At 34.9% G+C, this 23,376-nt stretch overlaps 1 protein-coding gene across 1 annotated transcript; it reads left to right on the forward strand.

Moving 5' to 3' along the window:
• Positions 1-1,148: 1,148 nt before the first annotated feature.
• On the forward strand, positions 1,149-23,130 carry LOC127846087 (uncharacterized). The gene is made up of 3 exons (XM_052377265.1): positions 1,149-1,695; positions 22,512-22,581; positions 23,109-23,130. The coding sequence occupies exons 1-3, from the start codon at positions 1,197-1,199 to the stop codon at positions 23,128-23,130; spliced, it is 591 nt and encodes a 196-aa protein (XP_052233225.1). The 5' UTR covers positions 1,149-1,196.
• Positions 23,131-23,376: the final 246 nt, after the last annotated feature.

The following is a 23,376-nucleotide window of genomic DNA, read 5'->3' on the forward strand; positions in this document are numbered from 1 at the left end:
TAATTCTTAAAGCTTCCACTCGCCCTTGTCAAGACCGCATTTCCGCGTTGGAAACGGTATACATTTTATTCATCTAACTTATCTTTCTGGATACCAAATGTCAGATTTGCATAAACCCTATTTACACCGTTGTTGCCATATTTCATTTCCATTTTTATCCGAACAAATTAAACGAAACTCGTTTTAAAAATGAGAACTAGGCATTCGAGCTCCAAGTGTGGATTAAAGGCGTTTATTGGTGACACCACATGTCTGCACATGTGTAGATACCGTTAATAAGATAAGATATCGTGTGTCACCTTCAAATAACATGTATGATGACAATTAATTCCATTACTATCAGAGTAATAAAACACAGCATGAATTAGGCTTCACGCTGGGTTTTATTTCTCGTAAAGTAATGCAGATGAATATTGCTGCTATTAATCACCTAGTAACTGGTAAAACTATTAAAAAACATGAACTATTATACGATGATCAGATCGATACCATAAACTATTTAAATCTGCTAGTATATTCGATAAAAAGATATTGCAATTGTCTTTTACAGTGTTGACGTTCGTGGGGCCGACCGCATGCATTTATCCATCACTTACACTTCTCAAGATCTCTTTTCGGCTTTGGAAACGATATAAATTCAATGTCACCAACAAATCTTTCAGGATATCTATTGTACGAGTTACATAATCCCCATTGACACCGTTAAACCATTTTTAATCTACGTTTTAAAAGAGTAAATCAAAAGAAACTCGTTATAATAAAAGTGAACCTAGACATAGCTTGTCTAGAAAATGGCGAACAGTTCGTTGCTAACTCGCGCGCCCGATTTATCGATCGCTGATTGGTAGATCAATTCTTAGATAAGAATAAAATATTTAGTGCAGTTAGTTCAGGGTCAGATTTGTACTTTTGGAAGACAGTTGTTTAGACACTCCATTTACATTGCGCGCATTCAGTCTGACCCTAGTGATTTAAAATTGCTGAAAACAGTGGACACAAGGATGCAAACCAGCTATGAACATAGTGAGTAAACCTGTTTTTGCTATGAACTATTTATAGCTACACACTATATATAGATATAACAGCTGACCTCGTTTACAGAAATAAACAATTTACAAATCGTGCAACATATAGAGCGGTCACCCACACCCTTTTTTCAATCTATACTGTTCGAATAAGAAAGAGCATCAACTATAATGAGCTTCATTGCCTCAACCCCAAACACTGCTGTTAAGAGGACTATTTCCGTGTTGTCAACTCCAGAAGACCAAGGTGAGCAGAAGAAAAATCGAGTCGCAAGCGTAGGCGTTTCTAGCTGTGAATTCAACTACACATTTGACAGTATGGCCGACTTTGAAAATCCTACTAATGTTGTCCTTGACGACAACACAATGAAGGCCATCAAACAGACAGTCCAAGAAGCAATCAACACCGTTCTCTCAACCCAAATGAAAAGTATGATCGAAACGATCATTACTGGTGTAGTGGATGGACTATCTAAACGGATAGAATGCCTTGAACTTGAAAATAACTCCCTTAAAAATGAAAATGGAATTCTCAAGGACCGCATGGTTAAAATAGAAAATACATTGGATGCCAGTGAGCAGTATAGCCGACGTAATAGCCTGCGTATCTTCGGCATCCCGGAAAATGAGGGCCCAAAGGAAGGTACTGATGGTATCGTTATGAACCTGTGTACGTCTATGGGAGCAGACGTATCCCAATAAAACAAATTGGTGCTCCTTATTGAAGAACTTATTATGTTCGCTTGGTTTTGTTGATGCCTGGACTTTTCAAGGTGTAGGTAATAATGACACGTTTCTATATATTGTTAAGCAGAGATTAAATGACCAATTTGTACAGAACTGGTACGCCAGATTAACTCAGTCTAGTAGAGCTTTATTCTACAACACAATTTCATCTTTTAGATTTCAACCATATCTCGAATGTTTTAATATAAGCAAGTTTTGTCAATCGTTTTCTCGTTTTCGAGTCTCATCGCATAGATTGCATATTGAGACTGGTCGATGGACCAGACCTTTGAGTACCTCAATAAGTGATAGAAAATGTGCAAGGTGCAATACAATTGAGGATGAATATCATTTTGTTATGGAATGTGTAATGTATACTGACATAAGGAAAAAATATATTGGCAGAAAATATTGGTTTAGACCTAGCATGGCTAAATTTGTAGATCTTATAAAGTCAGAAAATGAGAGTATACTTAGAAACTTAGGAACCTATATTCATAAAGCATTTATTATTAGAAATGAGGTAATGTATAGAAATTGACATGGTAAAATTGTTGCAAAATGTGTTTCGTGTGATACTGAAAATACATGCTTTCTATGTGTTTGTTTGTACTTGAATTGTATATATTTCGTGTTTTCAATGTTTTTCTGCTGAAACTGTTAATATGTCTGATGTACTATGTATGTTCCTTGGTATATTACAGAAACCATACGCAAACTATGTTTACATGATTGTTGGTTACTGTTACATACATTTTGTCATACGGATAATAAATATGATATGAGGCCTTTATGCCGTTTTAATTGTTTTAATTGTTAAGTATACCAGACTATGATAGCGTGCTATTTAGAACTGTAATGTATTGTAGTGAAATACGATTACATTATAACATTTACATGCATTTTTCTATTACGATTAATAGATAAGACATGTTGCCTTAATACCCTTTGTATTATTAGTAGTTCACGATCGTACAATTAATGTATTATAATGTGTCATTTTAAGTCTAGTTTCCACAATATTTGTCTTACATGTTTCTTTCGGTAAGACAAATATATGAAAAGTGGATATAAATTGTTAAGTACAGATGTTAGTGATAGCAGTTGCATATGATATCAGTCTTACATTTTCGTTTCGGTAAGACATATATATCTATGGCACTCGTCATGTTAATTCCATAGATGTTAAAATACCATCTGTGATAGATATATAACTCATACATGTTTAATAATTAAACTATATTATAATTTTTTGTATTCAAAGGTTTCTTTGCGATTGGTTATTTTACTTGTTTTTCGTAATAGTAAAATTGAACTAAATTTATAAACATATCCGAAGAGACCGATGTAGAGAAACCATTTAATGCAGGATAAAGTGGTGTAATATGGCATACTTATGTAAATGTGTATGTTATGTCGTTGTTTGTTAAATCGATGCATATGTTTAGAATACAGCCCGAAAATGCTTCCTTTAAACAACATACTACCATGCTTATATGATGATATTTGATAGTACGAAACAAATTAGGATAAATGTATGCTACATTTTAAAAGCCAATTTCTATGTTTCTACATTGTTATTAGAATATCATCCAGTAATCGGATTGAAGAAACCTCTAAGAAAAAAAACATATTGTATTATATCTTGAAATAGATTGGTTAAATGCTTAGAAAACGTTCCAGAATTATCTTGCATGTATGCTTTTTGAAATATTGTTTTCAAAGCGATCTTCTCCAAATGTTGGAAACATACAACTACAACTTTTGTTAAACTTTTGTATTCTAGTCTACACTGTTCGTCAACACTTGTATTGTATATATGTCCTCGTGGGCTTAAATGCCTTATTGGATTGAAATAAACTGTCTGTCTGTCTGTCTGTCTGTCGTATTCATAGGAGAAATTGATCGTTCACACAGAACCGGAAAACCAGGAGGGCGACAACCGCGGCCTATTATTGTAAAATTCGTCAGCTACCGAGCAAGGCAGAAGCTGTATTCCCTAAGACGAGACCTGAAGACAAACAGCGATTACGATCGGGTTTTCATCAATGAGGACCTTACCCAGCGACGTGCACATTTGTTATTTGTCGCGCGTGGACTGGCAAAAGCAAAGAAATGTGAAAGCGCCTGGTCTAGTGATGGTACAGTGCTGATAAAGGTGATGGAAAACGGCCAGTCAAAAGTCAAACGCATCACTTGCGAAATTGATTTAGACAAATATAAATAAATGTTACTGTACTAATTTTTTGTGTGCAGTGTATATCCAAAATATACTGCTATAAATGAACAGCACGATTGTCACGGGATTAACGTTTTTGTTTACGCTATTCGATATGGTATGTCTCTAAGCTCAGAGTTAATCTATAAATCCCGTTATGTAGCTCCACATCACGAAAATACTTGTTTTACTGCTGCTAGCTCTATTTGATTTTAACTTCTCTCAAAATACGAACACAATTATAGTGTGTTTAAATTATTCTGATACAAAAGCTGTATTCATACGCAGTACACTATGTTAGTTGTAATTATTTTCAAATATGCTTAACTGTACGTTTCATGAAAATTTTAAATTATTCTGATACAAAAGCTGTATTCATACGCAGTACACTATGTTTAGTTGTAATTATTTTCAAATATGCTTAGCTGTACGTTTCATGAATATAGCATCCATAGTTTCTTATTCTATCTAAGCATTCCTTTTGCATACAGTTGTATACAGAAGTCTTTATTAACGCACGAAATGTAAAAACTATCCAGGTAGTGGCCTCAGGCTTCATGAATCGACAACTCAATGTGTGTGTGCTTATTTATCAAAACTTAATGTTTCTTGGGCAATCGCTTGTATTTTTGTGTCAATAGATGTGTTAATTACACGCTGGGACTTTATTTTTTCGTGTTTTTTTTTGCGTGTGGTCTTCCTATAGTGTAAAGGTATCCGTGTAACTGTCAATACAAGTTGTGTTGAATATGTAATAAGTATTAACGGGTACTGCATCATATAATTATAAAATCTAAAATTGATGGTAACGTGTATTGCATTTGTTTGTTTATTTATCAAAACTAAATGTTTTTCGAGCAATCGCTTGTATTTTTGTGTCAATAGATGTGTTAATTACACGGTGGGACTCCATTCTCTCGTTTTTTTCCTGCGCTTGTGGTCTTTTTCGGCGTCAGCTGTATACGCCAGCTTTTCACCTTAGCCTGACCTTTGTTAGCGTCCAATAGAACTCAAATAAAACTTCCCGCGGCCAAGTACAGATGAATACACTTCATTGACTGCATTGGCTGATTTGATAATACCACTAGAACATTGGAAACATGTCCGCGTCTTTGTAACACTGTTTTACTGCGTGTTCAGCATGAAACAGTTTTATCTCTAATAAAAAGGCTTTATAGATAGAACAGTTTTACACTCAATCTCGACATCAATACAGTTTGTGCGTACATCTTTTATTTTCAGAGGATTTTCAGCGCGAGAACGTTGTGTACTTAAAGGCCATGTTCTCATATTTAGTACTGACTTCCATATTCCTGTCAACATGTTATATGTAAAAGTATAAAGAGCAGTAGAAGCGATGCCTCACTTTAATGTGTTGCATTTCAACCCGCGAGGTATAAGGGGTCAGTTCGCGGTTAGTGTGTTTGAATGTCAGAGTTTATATACAGATCAGACCTTCTGTGCTGTTCGGAGTTCGCGGTCAGTTATATAATAGTTATATAATAAAGACGCTATAGCGTGAACTAGGTGAACCGGAATTTTCTTTACCACCAGAAAGATGTGAAATGAAGATATCCAGCGATATTATTTTATGGCATGTCAATAATAGATTCTTAATGTGTTTTCAACAATACCATGATAAATATTATTTTTAATTAATTAACAAGAATTATTCCATCATATTTACTAATGTATTATTGCAGCATATTGACTAATGTATTAAGTATGAGCGCGATGATTCTCGATACTGTTAATAATCGAATCAAATACACGTAGCAATTCCCGATAAACCACTCAAACAGGTTTGTTCGAAGAACGCGCGTATACATATTTAAAATATGTACGGAGACTTCGCGTGTGGCCGGTTGACTTTGGTTTTCTTTTTTGTATCTATAGGTTTATGACCAGCAATATGTAATAATGTAAAATAAGCCGCGAAAACTCCGCGTAACATCCCGTACTGCGTTTGATGCAGCTAAAAACTGCACAGAAAAAGATATTAGCTATCCTTGATCTCATTCATTTAAATCTTTACCTTCCATAAACTCCAACCACAATCAACGCCGTATATCTTTTTTAAAGATATTTCTTGTTTATAGTGTAACTGTGTATACTGCATCATTTAATTTTAAGATCTAAAACACTTGTGCAATGATGCACCTAAATTTATGGTAACGTGTACTGCATCTGTTTGCAAACACTTGTATTTTTGCGTCAATAGATGTGTTAATAACACGTTGGGACTTTAACTTTTCGTGCTTTTTTTTCTGCGTTTGTCGTCCTTTTATAGTGTAAAGGTCTCCGTTTAACTGTCAATACAATGTGTGCTAAATATGTAATAAGTATAAACGGGTACTGCATCATATAAGTATAAAATCTAAACGACTTGTGCAACGATGCACTCAAATTGATGGTAACGAGTATTGCATGTGTTTGTGTGTGTGTGCGTGCGTGTTGCCTGTGCATGTGCGCTCGTTGGTTTTGCACCATTGTTAGCTACGAAAGCATGGGTAAAGTGCATAATACAATATACATCCGTTGTCATTATCAAATTATTGTGTGTCCTTTTATTTTTCGTTTGAGATGTCACTTTAGTTATGCTTGTTCCGTATAACATTATATATTGCTGTATATTATGTTATAACAATATTTTTGCAAGTTGTGAAGTGCTTGCACATTTTCATATATGTATATGTGTACGCTTTCTTAAATTATTATCGCTATGCAGACGCTTACTACAATGACTTGCATGCAGTTTGTAACTGTCCCTTTCAAAAGTACACTACTTTCAATTGTACTTATTCCATGCTTAGCTGTTAATCCTAGGTTGTTATCATGAGCTCATGTATAAACCCAACATAACCTTACATATCATGATAATGATACCAAACATATCATCATCCTTTATCATCTGTCTCTTTGCCTCTCTATTTTCTACTCTCCTCCATATCTTATACTCCTATGTGACGCTGTTCTGTCGCAAACAGCGTAATCGAATGTTAACTTTAGTCTCGTCGAAAGATCGCATTGTCAAATGCAACAAACGTATCATGTCAGCGTTTCAGGCACATCTTGTCTTCCTTGGGGCATATCATTATAATGCACAGTAAAAAGAGACCTGGTAACGCGGTCATGATTGCTGATAAAGCATCAGCTAATTTTCCGCTATTCTTACACGCTTTTTATGCATGTCAACTATGGCTAAATATTATTAGCCTCTTCTCATTGCAAATTAATATATACTTGTCTATGAACATATCATTGAGTGTTGAACACCCACGAAAATGTGTCCTGATAGGAAAAAACATGCATGCGGATATTCTATTTTTCAAAACGCTTCTTAAATGTCTCTTGATTGTCTTAACATGTTGCTGGATCTCTATAGTCCTATTACGATCAGGTGATATTCATACAAATCCAGGACCTACCTCGCTTGATCAATCTCTTAATACAGAGGCAAACAGTTCTACATCAATTTCCAATGCATCAGCAACAAACAAATTAAGTTTTGTTCATTACAACATTCAAAGTCTTATGCAAAAACTTGATGTTCTTTACACAGGCCTATGTGAATATGATATAATTGGTTTTACTGAAACATGGTTAAATAGTTCTATTCCATCGACCGATCTCCTCTTTGAAGGCTTCCACCAGCCAATCCGCAAGGATCGCCCATCCGACCCTCATGGGGGCGTTGCAATATACGTTAATGAAACTATTGCTTTCAAACGAAGACACGATCTCGAATTAAATAATGTTGAATGTATATGGATTGAAGTTTTCGCCTCAAAACATAAATCCATTCTTTTTGGCGTGTTTTACAGACCGCCTAGTGCGGATAGATTGTATATGCAATACATCGAAGATTCTATAGGACTAGCCAGAGAAACACGAATAGATGATATAATTATTACAGGTGATTTTAATATAAACGCTCTTGCCGAATTATCGGCACGTAAAATTAATGAATTATGTCTACAATACGACTTAACGCAACTTATTCATGAACCAACAAACTTTACTGAACAAACATGTTCAATTATTGATCTAATCTTTGTGAGTAATCCGAATACTGTATTACTTTCTGGAACAGGCGAACCATTTTTAGACCAATCTATTCGGTACCACTGCCCTGTCTTTGTCACATTAACATTTACAAAACCCATATGTAAAACTTTTTATCGACATATCTGGCGTTACGACATTGGGGATTATTCAAAACTAAGACAATTAATGACAGACACTAGTTGGGATCTTCTTAAATGTGATAATGTTGATATTTATGCAGAAAATATTACCAAAACAATTGTAGAAATTGCAGGATTGTGTATTCCAAACAAAAATGTTTGTATACGTTCTCGTGATCTGCCCTGGCTAAATAATAACATAAAGAAAAAGATTCGACAACGAAAACGTCTATACCGAAAAGCTACACAGCTAAATAGTTATACTCATTGGTCAAATTTTCGTCGTGTCAGGAATGATGTCGTATTACTTTTACGTAATTCAAAAAACGAATATTTTAACAATATTGCATGTAAACTTAAGTCATCCGACCTTTGCGCTAAAGACTGGTGGAAAACACTTCGAACATTTATTCCTACCAACACAAGTTCTTCAATTCCTCCTCTCTTTGATGAACAAACACGTAACCTTGTTGCAAATAACTCATGTAAAGCTGATATGCTAAACAGGTATTTCGCAAGCCAATGTTCAATTGACGAAAGCAATCACGATCTTCCACCCATGAACAATTCAAACGATAACAGTCTTCAGTATATTCATATTAACCAGGAAGAAGTCATTGACTCAATCAAATATCTCAAGCTAGGTAAAGCATCCGGTCCTGATGGAATTGATAATCGAATCCTAAAAGAAGCCATGCATCAATTAAGCTATCCATTGTGTGATCTGTTTAACTCTTGTCTTAATACTCAAAAAATGCCTTCTTGTTGGAAAATTGCTAATGTCTGTCCGATTTTTAAAAAGGGTGATCCATCTCTAGCGTCTAATTATCGACCTATATCATTGCTAAATACTATTGAGAAGGTCTTTGAGAGAATATTACATAAACACATTTTTAACTTTCTACGTGCAAATTCATTTTTTGCGCCCACGCAGTCTGGCTTCTTGCCTGGTGATTCCACAGTTCATCAGCTAACATATATTTACGATACATTTTGTAGAGCCCTAGACAATGGCCTTGAGGTCAGAGTTGTATTTTTTGATATTAGTAAAGCTTTTGATAAAGTATGGCACAGAGGTGTATTATATAAATTACAACAAGCAGGCATTCGAGGTAATCTATTATCATTTTTATCCAATTATCTTACTGATCGAAAACAAAAAGTAATCTTACCGGGAGCACATTCAAGTCCTATGGAAATTATCGCCGGTGTCCCCCAAGGCTCTATTCTAGGCCCACTTATGTTTTTAGTATATATTAATGATATTATCGCCGACATTCAAGCACATATACATATGTTTGCTGATGATACTAGTCTTTTCATGGTCGTAAATTCACCAAATGAAACTGCAGCCGTATTGCAAGAAGATATTGATAAAATTTCCAGCTGGGCCGATAAATGGTTAGTTTCTTTTAGCCCGTCAAAGTCAGAATCCATGCTTATATCTCGAAAAATTAATAAACCATCGCATCCATTACTGACTATGTCAAACATTATTATACCGAGTGTTAATGTTCACAAGCATTTAGGCGTACTTATGTCCAATGACTGTACTTGGCATGCGCATATTTCTTTTATAAAGACAAATGCATGGAAACGAGTTCATATAATGCGTCGTTTAAAAACGATGCTTGATCGAAAATCCCTAGAGAAAATATACTTTTCGTTTATTAGACCACTTCTTGAGTATTCAGATGTTGTTTTTGATAATTGCACGCAATATGAAAAAGACGAACTAGAAAAAATCGAAACCGAAGCCGCGAGAATAACATCTGGATGCACACGCTTAGTCTCATTAGATGATCTTTATAATGAGTTAAGATGGGAATCTATCAGTCAACGTAGACGTAAACATAAATTAATATTTATGTATAAAATGAATTCTAGCAATGTTCCAACTTTCTTACAATCTCTTTTGCCCGCAACAGTGGGGTCGGGTAACAATTATTCTCTTAGAAATTCTTCACATTTACAAACAATTCAAGCCCGCACATCACTATATTCAAACTCGTTCCTTCCATCTACTGTATCGGAATGGAATAATCTTCCTGATGATGTCAAAAACGCTGAATCGATCCTTTCATTTAAACGGCGCATAAACAGTGATAGACTGACTCTAAATCCTTTATTTGCATACGGCGAAAGACGCTCTCAAACGCTACATACGCGCTTAAGAACACATTGTAGCTCCTTAAGTGAACATCTATTCAGACGCAACATCGTAACATCCCCTTTGTGTCTCTGTGGACTCCGCGAAACGACTTCACATTTCTTTCTCGAATGCACCCAGTATGCACATATTCGCGGCGAACTTATCAATACGATATCTATATATTCCGCCCCATGCATTGAAACTATTTTATATGGAGACGACACTCGTGACTACTTAATCAATACTAAAATAGCTGATGCAGTTCATAAATTTATAATTAATAGTAAGCGATTCGATACGTAAATATGCTACAGAACGGCTCCCTTACGCCTTTTCCCCCAAAGTCTTCAAAACCTCCTTCTTCTTTCTTTTGTTTCCCAAACTTCTACCACCTCATCTCCTACTGTCATACTATTACCTACATGTATAACAATTGACACTCTGTAATCTGAGTTTCTTTTTTTTTTTGCCTAGTGTTTTTCTTGACCAATAACTTTGAATCCAATTATGTTCGTACTAACCCATGCAACTGTATATATACTGAGGCGAGGGAGAAGAACACTATAAGACCTTGTCTTCCGTTCTCATCCCATTCAAACATGTTAATATTTATTATAGATGTTGTATGAAATCGTATGTATAAACATGCTTGTTTGAAATAAATATGTTTAAACTAGTCTGACCCAGTGACGCACGATCCTGGACATGCACGCATTCAGTCTGACCCAGTTGGATACCACACATAGCATTTCAAAAATGTGCCCCACACATAGCATTATTACATTTTTAAGCACACACTCCGGATCAGATGTATTTGTGCAAACATACAATGTAAGTTGTTTCTCTTTGAAGAACTACAATGTCCGCCCTATTTTTTTTAAACCTTCGACAATATTATAATGAACGTTTTTGTTGATTGAATAAAAAATATACCATACATAGCATTTCACTTCGCGCGTTTTCAAACACGCGGTTGCACTTTTTTGAAAAAATACTTAATTTTGCGTAAATTTAATACAGTTGTGTATTTTGACAATGACCGGGCACTCGTCTTTGTTTTTTTTTTGAAAAAGGTGTTGAATTAATGAAGACATTATCAAAAACGAAGCGATGGTTTGTTGACATCCGATTGTCCCACACATAGTCGAAAAAGTCACGTGGTACAGGCACCTTGATTATGTGGCTTGCGACTTAAAGCAGTATCTCCTTACGAACATTCAGATATGTTCAATTTGTTAAGCTAATCTGTAAACAAGGATGATGAATTGTCACGCTTGCCTAATGCGACAAAAACAACGCCATCAATTTAATACGAGGATCATTTACATTAAAAAATATCTTACTGACTTATATTAATTAAACTGGTCGGCTGTATCGTATAAACAACTTCATAAACAGTAGAAATTGCTGTATATACGTCATGAAAATCGCATGAAAAGCACGTGCACTCAGAACATATGCTTTACTAAGGTATCCCAAACATGCTAAACAAGAAACCGTCGGAGACGGGTGATGCTCCCCCAAGTTTTTTCGTCACAATATTGCACTATATATTCAGATAAAAGGAAACGTCTTCAGGGGCATAACTTTGGACAAAATAATACGATGAATGGTTAAGCAACTTAAAAATTTCAAAGGGCCATAACTCTCTAAATAAATCATCTAACCAGAACCCACTAATAACATGCGCATCTCCTCAAGGTAGTTAAGCTTCCCATAAAGCTTCATTGTATTCCAGTCAGTAGTTGGGGAGAAATAGTCCGGACAAGAATTGCACTATATGTACAGTTTATAGAAAATTTCAAAGGGCCATAACTCTGTGAAAAATCATCCGACCATAACCGGCTGATAATATGCACATTTCCTATTCGTAGTGAAGCTTGCCATAAAGTTTCATTGAATTCCCGTAATAAGTTGCTGAGAAATAGCTCGGACAAGAATTGCACTATATGTACAATGGAAATTTTCAAAGGGCCATAACTCTGTGACAAATCATCCGACGAGAACCGGCTGATAATATGCACATCTCATCTTGGTAGTGAAGCTTCCCATAAAGTTTCATTGAATTCCGGTCATTAGTTGTTGAGAAATAGCCAGGACAAGAATTGCACTATATTGACAGTTAATGGAACATTTCAAAGGGCCATAACTCTGTGAAAAATCATCCGACCAGAACCGGCTGATAATATGCACATCTCCTCTTGGTAGTTAAGCTTCCCATAAAGTTTAATTGAATTCCGGTCATTAATTGCTGAGAAATAGCTCGGACAAGAATTGCATCATATGTACAGTTAATGGAAAATTTCAAAGGGCCATAACTCTGTGAAAAATCATCCGACCAGAACCCGCTGATAATATGCACATTTCCTCTTGATAGTGAAGCTTCCCATAAAGTTTCATTGAATTCCGGTCATTAGTTGCTGAGAAATAGCCCAGACAAAAATTGTGCACGGACGAACAAACGAAGCGGCGACTATATGCTCCCCCCAAAAAATTTGGGGGGAGCATAATAAAAAGGCAAACAGTTCGTCCTTGCTTGAGTTGAATCTGGTTGGGTAAAGACTGCTTTTTCATGTGTACTCACTAAACTAAATTGACAATTAATAATGTAGGAAAACTGAGGTTACGCAGTAACTCTTCCTATGCGATAATTGTCAAGTTCCTTATGCAGTAACTTTTAATTACTAGTATTCAACATCTGTGCCACGGAGTATAGAGACACAACTCCTGGAGCAATCACCTTTTAGGGGCTTAGAAGACAACACAACACACGCGTCTTGTATAATAAAATTCTTCACTTTATTGATTGACGCAAACAGATGTTAAATGACGTAAGACGAAGATGTTAAGACTCGAAGACGTTAAGATGGTTATCTGCAAATAACAAAGCTACCTAGACATAATACAACATTCAATCAGACGCATGCATTATATAAAATACATGATTTAACAAAGGTTGTATAGGTCATGATACAAACAATATCTCATGAATACTCGTACATAATTGTACATTCATACAGATCACACTTATACAATCATTCAATAAACATATAACATTATGTGTGTTTTTCCTGCCCTTTACCAAAAAATCTAATCTTATTAAGATATCAAAAAATTACTGATAAAATATTAGGAATACTATCGATAAGGAAAATTATTACTCTCATAAAACTGACAATTATGAGGTAACAAATTATTACTTACTGCATTTTGCTATCTGTAGTCCCCAAAAAATGAGTAACAATCGTGCAAAACCCACTAGTTTCAGAGTCTACTAGCACATGAGTTTCTAGGTTCTAAGTACACTGAAGAGTTGGGCGACTTGCAATAGAAATTAACATAATTAATATGCATGAGTTCTAGGCCTGACCAATCGACGTTCAAAAATGGCCCCTAAACATCAGATCTAATTATAACTTTTGCCTTATATGGAGCATTCCTGCTCACCTTGGAATGCCCTGTGTCTGTTTATTCTAACAACAACAGTGACACTAGCAGAGGTTGCAGCTCGGGTGAAACTGTCATTTTAATTAAAAATTATGGTCCTAGCAGACATGGGAAATGAACAAAGCGCCCATTTATATGTCCACCCATGGCAGGTGGTTCCTGCCAGTCTTAGTCTCTCACAAATAACATGATGTAAATGTAACTGTCATGAATAGATTTGGGTAAAATTAAACACATTTTCAAATTTATTTTCAAACCAACAACTCCCTAATTATCTCTTCTTAATAAACGTATTAAGAACATAACAAGCAACATACACACTCAAACAGCTGATTAAATGTTGCATCAATATTTTCAAACAATATGTATATAATTATAATAGTAACAGAAATACAAGTATGTGGTTTTGAAATATATAAAAATGATGTTTTCATAAGTTTGCTTTCAAACAAACAACTCACTAATTATGTATTTTTAATAAAACATATTAGAAAGGTAACAAGCAAATATTATAGAACACATAACACTAAACAAATTAGTAAATGTTGCATAAAAATTTGTAAAACAATATTGGAATATAATTATTACAATGAATAGAAATATATTCGTAACAGAAATAAGTGGTATTGAAATATGTGTGAATGATATTGTCTTAAATTGGAAGGAGGACAAAACATTCAAATATATAGTCTTAAATTGGAAGGAGGAAATTTTTTTTTTTAAATCACACTATGGTCAATGAAAGTATCAGTAAAAAGAGCACCGCATAAAGGGTGCCAAACTGCCATCGCTCGGCTGCGAAAGCTTGTCAGATTTTTTTTTAGAGGTCATGGTGACCTTGACCTTTGACCTAGTGACCCAAAATTGGGTGTGGCATGTAGAACTCATTAAGGTGCTTCAAAGTTGTGGGTGGAAGCACTTTGATTTTTGAGCCAATGTTAAGGTTTTAGCACGACGCCTACGGCGGACGGCTGACGACAAGCTGGCTATGACAATAACTCGGGTTAATCCGAGCCAAGCTAAAAATGGGTGTGGCGTGTAGAAATGAGGAAGGTGAATGTACATATGAAGTTTAAACGTTGTAGGTGGAAGCACTTTTATTGTAGAGGTTATGTTAAAGTTTTACATTAGAGGTCACAGCGACTTTGACCTTTGACCTAGTGACCAAAAAATGGGTATGGCGTGTAGAACTCATCAAGGTGCATGTACATATGAAGTTTCAAAGTTGTAGGTGGAATCACTTTGATTTTAAAGCGAATGTAAACGTTTATGTTAAAGTTTTATAATAGAGGTCACAGTGATCTTGACCTTTGACCTAGTGATCCAAAATTGGTGTGGCGTGTAGAACTCATCAAGGTGCATGTACATATGAAGTATCAAAGTTGTAGGCGGAAGCACTTTAATTTTAGAGCGAATGTAAAGGTTTATGTTAAAGTTTTATATTAGATTCACAAAGACCTTGACCTTTGACCTAGTGACCCAAAAATGGGTGTGGTGTGTAGAACTCATCAAGGTGCATCTACATATGAAGTTTCAAAGTTGTAGGTGGGTGAGTAACGAATGTCCCCGACCTCAAAATATTGGAAATCGGGACAAATCGTGGGGAATCGGGTCGTAGTGGAATACCCCTTTTAGACATGATTTTGAAAGATCTAGCTGTCAGATTTTGTTTATCCCTTCAATCTGCTGGTGTAGTTTTCAATACAATTTTAGATTTAATGTACTTTAAGTTTGGTCAACTTTCAATTTTCCCAGATAGAGATACCATCATTTCAAGAATGCCAACTAGGTTTAAAAATGATTTCCCAAAGACATTGGTTATTATAGATGGTACTGAATTCAAAACACAGGTCCCAAATGCTTTAGGTCTACAAAGTCAAATATACAGTGATTATATTATCATCAACAACATTAAAAGCTTTAATAGGATGTGATCCATGTGGAACAGTAATATTCATTTCGAATTGTTTACTGGTTGTATCTCTGACAAGTTAATTTGTGAAAAAAGTGGATTCTTTAAATTATTGAGTGTGTAAGTAGAATAAATATTAGAAACCAGATTTTTTTCCGCCAGAAATAACTCTTATCCAACTTGACAAGTACAGTACGACTCTGTTTTTTGCTGGCAAGTTTCGTTTATATCCAGGTGGAGATCGTGAGGCTTTTCGCTTTTCCTCATCAACCTCCAACACTTTGCCGTGACCGTCACTTTCGGAAGAAAATTGTCAAATACTTTAATTTTATGAATATAGCCCTGCGTGTAAAAGTTCAAGGCCCTTCTTTTTATACTATCGCACACGTTTTGGCTGTTTGGAAGGAATTTTATAGAGATATTCTCAGGAATATGGTTGAGGCAATTTGATGCAGAGGCTGCGGAGTCAGCCATTTTGGATGAAAGCTTGTGAGGCATAGCAACAGTAACTACCGTCACCCGGTGTAGGGGTAAAATTCTGGAACAGTGCATTGGTGCTGCTCTGCTTGGGATGACATCATGTGCCTGAATACAAATTACCAAGGCATCTAGATATGATAACATTTCAAAGGCTAGGATACACTGGTAATTCTTTATTCATATATATTTTATGTAGTTATTGCAAATTTTGCATACGAGTTTTGATAGTTTATGTTTAAATTGTAAAAAATATCAGATATGTTGGACATTTTATTATAAATTTGTTTGCAACTACAAACTTTTTTTTGCAGGGTGGAAGTTGATTGGCCAAGCTCGGATATTGAAGACTTATAATATCCGGACTATGATCCAGATGATCTTACAAATCATCAAACTTACTTTGACCTATCAATTGACCAGTCGCCAAATTATCGATCGCTCCGCCCACATAGTCACGTGGTCTAGTGATTAGAAAACTCCGACAAGCAGATCGCAATTATAGCGGATTACGTGAGGGAAATTCTATATTTGTAATGATGTATTATGCTCTTTTCTATAATATAAATTATTAAAGTCGCATAATAAACTAAACTGCTTTGTAAAACGTTAATACAATCATAAAAACTTTAGAGAGAAATGGCGTAAATGAGTTAACGGCAGACTGACTATCAGAAACGTTTCTTATACATATTGTATAGGGAGTTGATGAAAAATCCGTTGTAAAAATGAGCATTTATTTTATATTGATTTTGAACTTGTATTCAACCGTCTGACAGTGAACCCGGTGGCTATTCATATATCATTTTGAAAATATTTTTATTAAATGCAAATGACATATCCATATCATGATGGATTGTTTGGTTATTAAAAATGTTTAGATCTTTGTTTTATTGTGTTATTTTTTAAAAAGACACCGATTTTTTTTATTTAGATGTAAATTAAATTTTGATTGTGATCATAATTTAATACAGGCCTAATTTCGTGGTTTCATTAACAGATAGTCTAATATGCATTTTATTTCATTTATGTTTAATGCGAACCTGTTACATTTCACTATCAAAAACTGAAATGTTGGTATTACGGTGCTGTTCACGAACATTCGAATTGAATACATTTATCATATTATGCATTTGCTTATTTATAACAAGATGACCCTTATATGTTAATTGCAATTTTCACATTTCTCCCCGTATCAATATATGTTGTATTAGAAATGTTGTTGTTGTATTATAAGCCGTACATTTTACACTTGAAGTCGCTTTAAGCTGGCTAATCCGCGTTGAAATCACCTTTTTGTTGTTTTTACTTTAGTTAAAACAATATTTAGGTTAACAATTTATAATGATTTCCCTTGTTTATGATCCACAGAAAATAAATATATAATTGGAAATCATTTAAGTAATTAAATAGTTTTCTTGTGTACAGTACCTAACAATGCCTTACTGTTCCTTCATTCTGAGATCCACGCAACATACTGTTATTTATTAATCATCGACAATTACGCTGAGATTAATAAGCACGTGTGGCAATTATTATGTTGCCCAAACTGCTTAATAATATTGTGCATCAAACGGTATAACACGTTTTATAGAACACACACCTGGTGTGGTTAAACTATTTATTGTGTTTGTTTTCTCATTACTCGTTCATATGTTCAAGAAATAAAGATAAAATAATAACCTTTTATAAAGTATTATAGCACCTACAATTTTGAATAATGATCGAACAGTAATGATCATGCATTTGATATAAAATCTGTGTAAACTCTTAAAATTTACGTCCATTCCATATGTACAACACGCTTTGTTTGTCGGACAAAATGGCGGCCAGATAAGCGTTGCTGAGGGGTGTGTGAAAAATCGATATCTGATTGGCTGATCGACAAAATGTGGGCGGAGTTGGCGACGGGTCAACTGTGTAAGTAGACTTACAAAGCTTATGATTATTGAATATTGAAAGAAATTATGTATTTATTCTTAATTTGTTTACTGTGTTTGATTTGTTGTAGTTTTTTATACGCCCGTCTATGACGGGACGTATTATGGTATACCCCGCGTCTGTCCGTCCGTCTGTTAATGTCGTACGCTACGTCAAATATCCTTTGACAGATTTTCTTCAAATTTTAACACAATCTTAATATTGATAAACCCTGATCCCCTTTCGTTTTTGACGGAATTCTGAATTGTCGTTCCAGAGTTATGGGACTTTGTTCGTCAAAATTTCGTGATTTCATTGAATGTCCTACTGTAGCTCAAATATCCTTCGATGGATTTTTTTCAAATTTCAACACAATCTTAATATTGATAAACCCTGATCCCCTTTCGTTTTTGACGGAATTCTGAATTGTCGTTCCAGAGTTATGGGACTTTGTTCGTCAAAATTTCGTGATTTCATTGAATGTCCTACTGTAGCTCAAATATCCTTCGATGGATTTTTTTTTTTTTTTTTTAGTATCCCTGAAAAATTGAACAAGGTGAGCTTTTTTCTATTCCGATTGTACACTACCACTTACCCATCTACATTTCTCTTTTATTATTGGTCAAAATATCTATAACAGGTTTACTTCAACTCCATATCCTCTAAAGAAATGCATACATATACTAAAAAAAAGATATGGTATGAATGTCAAGGAGACGGCGCTCCATGCTCATGTACTTATAAAATAAACCATGTATTCAAATACAAATAAACTGAAGTAAAAAAATGATTCAAAGGGTTATTTATTACCTTACTACTTCATTGGCGAACGACGGGCGTATCATGCGCTCATGGCGCAGCTGTTTATTTAGTTTTGTTATCCACAGATATGTTATTCAAAATCTGTTCATTTATATAAAACTACCTTCTAAGTATGGTATGCATTGATTTGTTTATACTGTATCTTTGTAGTCAATAAGATGTTTTGACCGGTGTTGCGCATTATTCAACATTGTGACTGATGATGATGTTGGTGATGATCTTCAACAGGTAAGTTACGAAAAACCTCTAACAGAGTTGACAGATTAAATAATAATAAAGACAAATAAACAAAGTGTTGATCCATATCAACATTTGGTTTTGGCTATGTTAGTTCTAGGCATCAGTTCAAAGCCACTATCAAATAAACAGATCAGTAACAAGCAATATGTACCACTAGTATATATGTGACCTTGTTCCAGACTCCTTATTTAGTACCTGCAAAAACAGATACATTGTGATTCTGGCAGTTTTACTGTCAAAAGTGTGAACATTTCTTGTGTAGAAAGTGTCTTGACATTACATGACAAGTTGTTTACAAGTAATAATGTACTTGGAAAGGTACACAGAGTGAAATGGCCAGTAAACAAAGAAGTAGACAGCCTTTCACAAAAAATTCAAAGTGGACTCCAGGTATTTATAAAATGCATGTGTTTGTAAAGTCTTGGTCATCAATGTTATTTTTAAGTACATCTATGTTTTTTTTGGACATTAATGCCCTAAAAATTGATTATTCAGGAGGATATAGAGTCAGGGAAAAACAATTTATTACTGAATCCCACAACCAGAGTGCTTGAGGCGCTGACACAGAGTCTGCGCTACCAACGGATCTGCCAGACCTTATAGCTGCAATAAGAAGTGAAGGAAATGTACAACAACTTATTATTGAATTCCACAACCAGGGTGCTGGAGGTGCTGACACAGAGTCTGCGCTATTGAAAAGATCTGTCAGACCTTATAGTTGTAACTAGGAGCGACTGAAATGTACAACCATTTATTGTTGAATGCCAACAAAATATGGAAAAGTGGTTTTCAAAAATTAAAGTGATATTATGAGCATTTTTCACTGTTGAATTGAGCTGAAAAGAATTAACAGGTCAAAAGAGTTAGTTAAAATGTGGTTACTGACCAATTATCTGCAACTCATCTTGCTACCAGTTGTTTATAAAAATATATTTAATATTCGATATTCTTACGTGACTTACCCAGTCCTCTAAGCCGAAATGATCCGTAAAACAAAATTGTGTCTTTAAGTCATATGAACGAATCTGCTCTAAAACTAAATTTAGGTTCACATGGTACATGCATGATCAGTTGTTAAACGAAAGTAAGGTTGATATTTAAACACATTTTTTTCTCTTTCCAGGATATTGGTGTAGTATGTTGATGCTGAATTAACAAATGTAAGTGTATATGAAGTGAAAACACCAAAAATAAGCGATTGCGATAGACACCTATACACTATTAGATGCCCATAATATCATTTTAAGTATACATTTGTTTCAAAATGTGGGATAAATGTGTGCCAAATAATCAAATATGAGTTGAATAAATCTTGTTGAGCTGCATTATATAATGTGCTACATAAGTATTTTTTATTGTTTATTGTGTTTTCCAGGATTTATGAAGTGTAATCAAATAAATTTAAGTTTGTTCTGGATAAACTTCTGATATCATGTTCATGTGTATAAAGAGCTGATTCAAGTCTGTGAAAAGTCTTCACTTGATTATAGTTGCAATGTTTGTCAGTTTCCAGGCCTCGATTTCTCGAACATTCTTAAGTCAAATTATTAAACTTAAGCTGGTAAAAACCAGCTAAATCTGATGGCTTAAATTAGTCCGATTTCACGAACAAAGTTAGGGGATTAACTTAATAGCTTAATTACGTCATTTTAAACCAAGTACTCAGCAGGTTTAAGTCTGTTATTGCGACTTAAAAATGGCGGAGATACGGCGTCGTATTCGTCAGTTGCAAAGAGTTGTAAGGGTAGAGCGATTTTTTCAAGATAGATTGAATCCGCTTGAAGTCCTGTCGGACGAAGAGGTTTTTCTGCCATATCGTTTCCGAAGTAGAACGATAATGGACATTGCTTAAGTGCTGTTCACTTTCTTAGAAAGGCCGACAAAACTCGTCACCTGTCCCAACACTTTTGAGCGTTTTGGTAACGCTGTATTTTTTGGCATCGGGAGCCCATTATGTGGTGATAGGGGACGTGCATAGAGTTTCAGCGCCCTCTGTATTCAGATCTGCCAAATGTGTTGTTAAACTGCTGGCGCAAATGGGCGTACATCGAATAAGATTTCCAAGAGTACTTGGCGACACGAAGGCAAAGTTTTGTGTGTCCAGGTTACCAATCCTGGATTTGTGTTGTGCTATATATGGATTTACCTGTTTCTGCCATCTTGATGTATGGGTGTGCATTTGTGTTTTTTTGTTGTGGATTACTATGTTTTTCACACTCCTGAATTTATGGGTTTTACAGATTAGCTTTTTTGTAAGATTACATCTGGATTATTATATTCTCTTAATTCCTGGACTGAGCGTAGTTCAAGGGATTACTATATGGCTTTGGGGCATGCATTGTGTGAGGGACACCAATCTGGCTGTTTGAGGCTCGATGCTGAGACCAAAGACTGTACTGTAAGGAAAGCTGTTTCATGACTTGGACAACTTGATTGACACTGCGTTTGGATTTTACCATGGGTGGCCAAGAAAAACATAAACAACAAACGCTGGATATGAACTTTATATTTTACTTATAATAAAAATGATGGCAATAAAGTATTGGACATTTCTCTCATGTCATCATTAAGGAAAATAGTTTAAATGGATACCTACTAAACAATTATCTTCATAATAATATAATCATTTTGACATGTGTCTTACCTTTTTAGCATTATAATATGTTTCTTTCATTATTTTTATATTGCTTTGCTTTAGGTGACGTATGTTGTAAGATGATGCGTTTTTATCTGCTAAAGATTTATTGTGATTTTTTTTGTAAGTTGGTGAACAATGTATTGGGAATAATTATTTTTAATTATTATTAAACAGTATTAAAATTTTGTATTTGTAATGAAGGTTGATATAAACTAGCTTTGGTTAAATAAAAATAACGTCTGAACTTTCAAAAAATGAATGTCAGAGTGGATTTTGGGCACTTCTTGGCAAAAGATTGGAAGTGCATTAAATGTTTTAATTCAGAATGTCTAGTATAGAATGGATGCATTTCCAACAGTTTCCCGCCCTATTATGGCTGAATAATGGCTAAATAGCCTTCGTAATCAATATCAAAGAACTACTTGGTTCTCTGTGTTACAGTGTTGCGTTTATGTGCTACATGAAGTAAGAACTGAATGCCAGGGACTCTGTCAGCCATTCCTTCAACCATAGCGTGTGTGTTAAGCCTGAATATTTAAACATAGAGGCCCATTCCATCAACATGGAACGGAGGACATGCTTACAGTTTGGACAATGCAGGGGGCATGGAACTGAGTCAGCCTGCATATTTGGTAATTACATCAATACCACAAGCTTCATCACATCCATTAAAATTGTATTCATAGAAATACACTTTTAAGTACATTTATGCTTTTTTTTATTTATAAGGTATTTTTGCTTTTTTAGGTAAAGAGAAGCCTGAGGCCGAAACGGGGGCCATTGAAAAGAGACCTTTTGCCAAGAAGTGGCAGAACAGGTAGAAGCCACACTTTATTATCATACAAAATGGCTGATAAAATGGGTTTTGGGCACTTTTTGGCAAAAAAAATCACAGATAAGTGCATTCAATGCCTTAATTCTGATTGTATTATATGGAATGGTGGCATTACAAAACAGTTCCAAACCCTTTTATGGCCGAATCAGGTATAATTACCTTCAGACAAAAAAATCAAAAGCATACTTGGTTTATTGTGTAGTGTTTATGTGCTGCATGAAGTCAGAACTGAATGCAAGTGACTCTGTGAGCCACTTATGCAACAATAGATTATGTGTTAAGCCTGAACATTTAAACATAGAATCTCATTACACTAACATGGAACGGAGGACATGTTAACAGTTTGAACAGTGTTTGGGGCATGGAACTGAGGCTGCCTGCATATTTGGTGATAACATCAATATCAAAAACTTCATCACATCCACTAAAATTTTATTAATAGAAATACACTTAAAGTACATTTATCCTTCATTTATATCTATGTTTATAAGGTGTTTTTTTATTTTTAGGCAGAGGGAAGCCTGCGGCTGAGACGGGAGCCATTGAATAGAGACCTTTTGCCAAGAAGTGCCAGAACAGGTAGTAGCCAGACTTTATTATAATACAAAATGGCTCATAAAGTGGATTTTGGGGCACTTCTTGGCAATAAAATCACAGATAAGTGCATTCAATGCCTTAATTCTGATTGTATTATATGCAAAGGTGGCATTACAAACAGTTCCCCACAAAATTATGGCTGAATCAGGGCTAAATAAGCTTCAGACAAAAAATCAAAAG

This window comes from Dreissena polymorpha, chromosome 9, assembly GCF_020536995.1.
Source record: "Dreissena polymorpha isolate Duluth1 chromosome 9, UMN_Dpol_1.0, whole genome shotgun sequence".
NCBI classification, from domain to species: domain Eukaryota; kingdom Metazoa; phylum Mollusca; class Bivalvia; order Myida; family Dreissenidae; genus Dreissena; species Dreissena polymorpha.

What these genes read in the sequence shown, in the direction of transcription:
- LOC127846087 (XM_052377265.1), top strand. Translation starts at nt 1,197, where the DNA reads ATGAGCTTCATTGCCTCAACCCCAAACACTGCTGTTAAGAGGACTATT. An exon ending in TGGTATCGTTATGAACCTGT is followed by an intron (nt 1,696 to 22,511) that starts GTACGTCTATGG and finishes TTGCTTTTTTAG; the next exon opens with GTAAAGAGAAGCCTGAGGCC. An exon ending in GCCAAGAAGTGGCAGAACAG is followed by an intron (nt 22,582 to 23,108) that starts GTAGAAGCCACA and finishes TTTTATTTTTAG; the next exon opens with GCAGAGGGAAGCCTGCGGCT.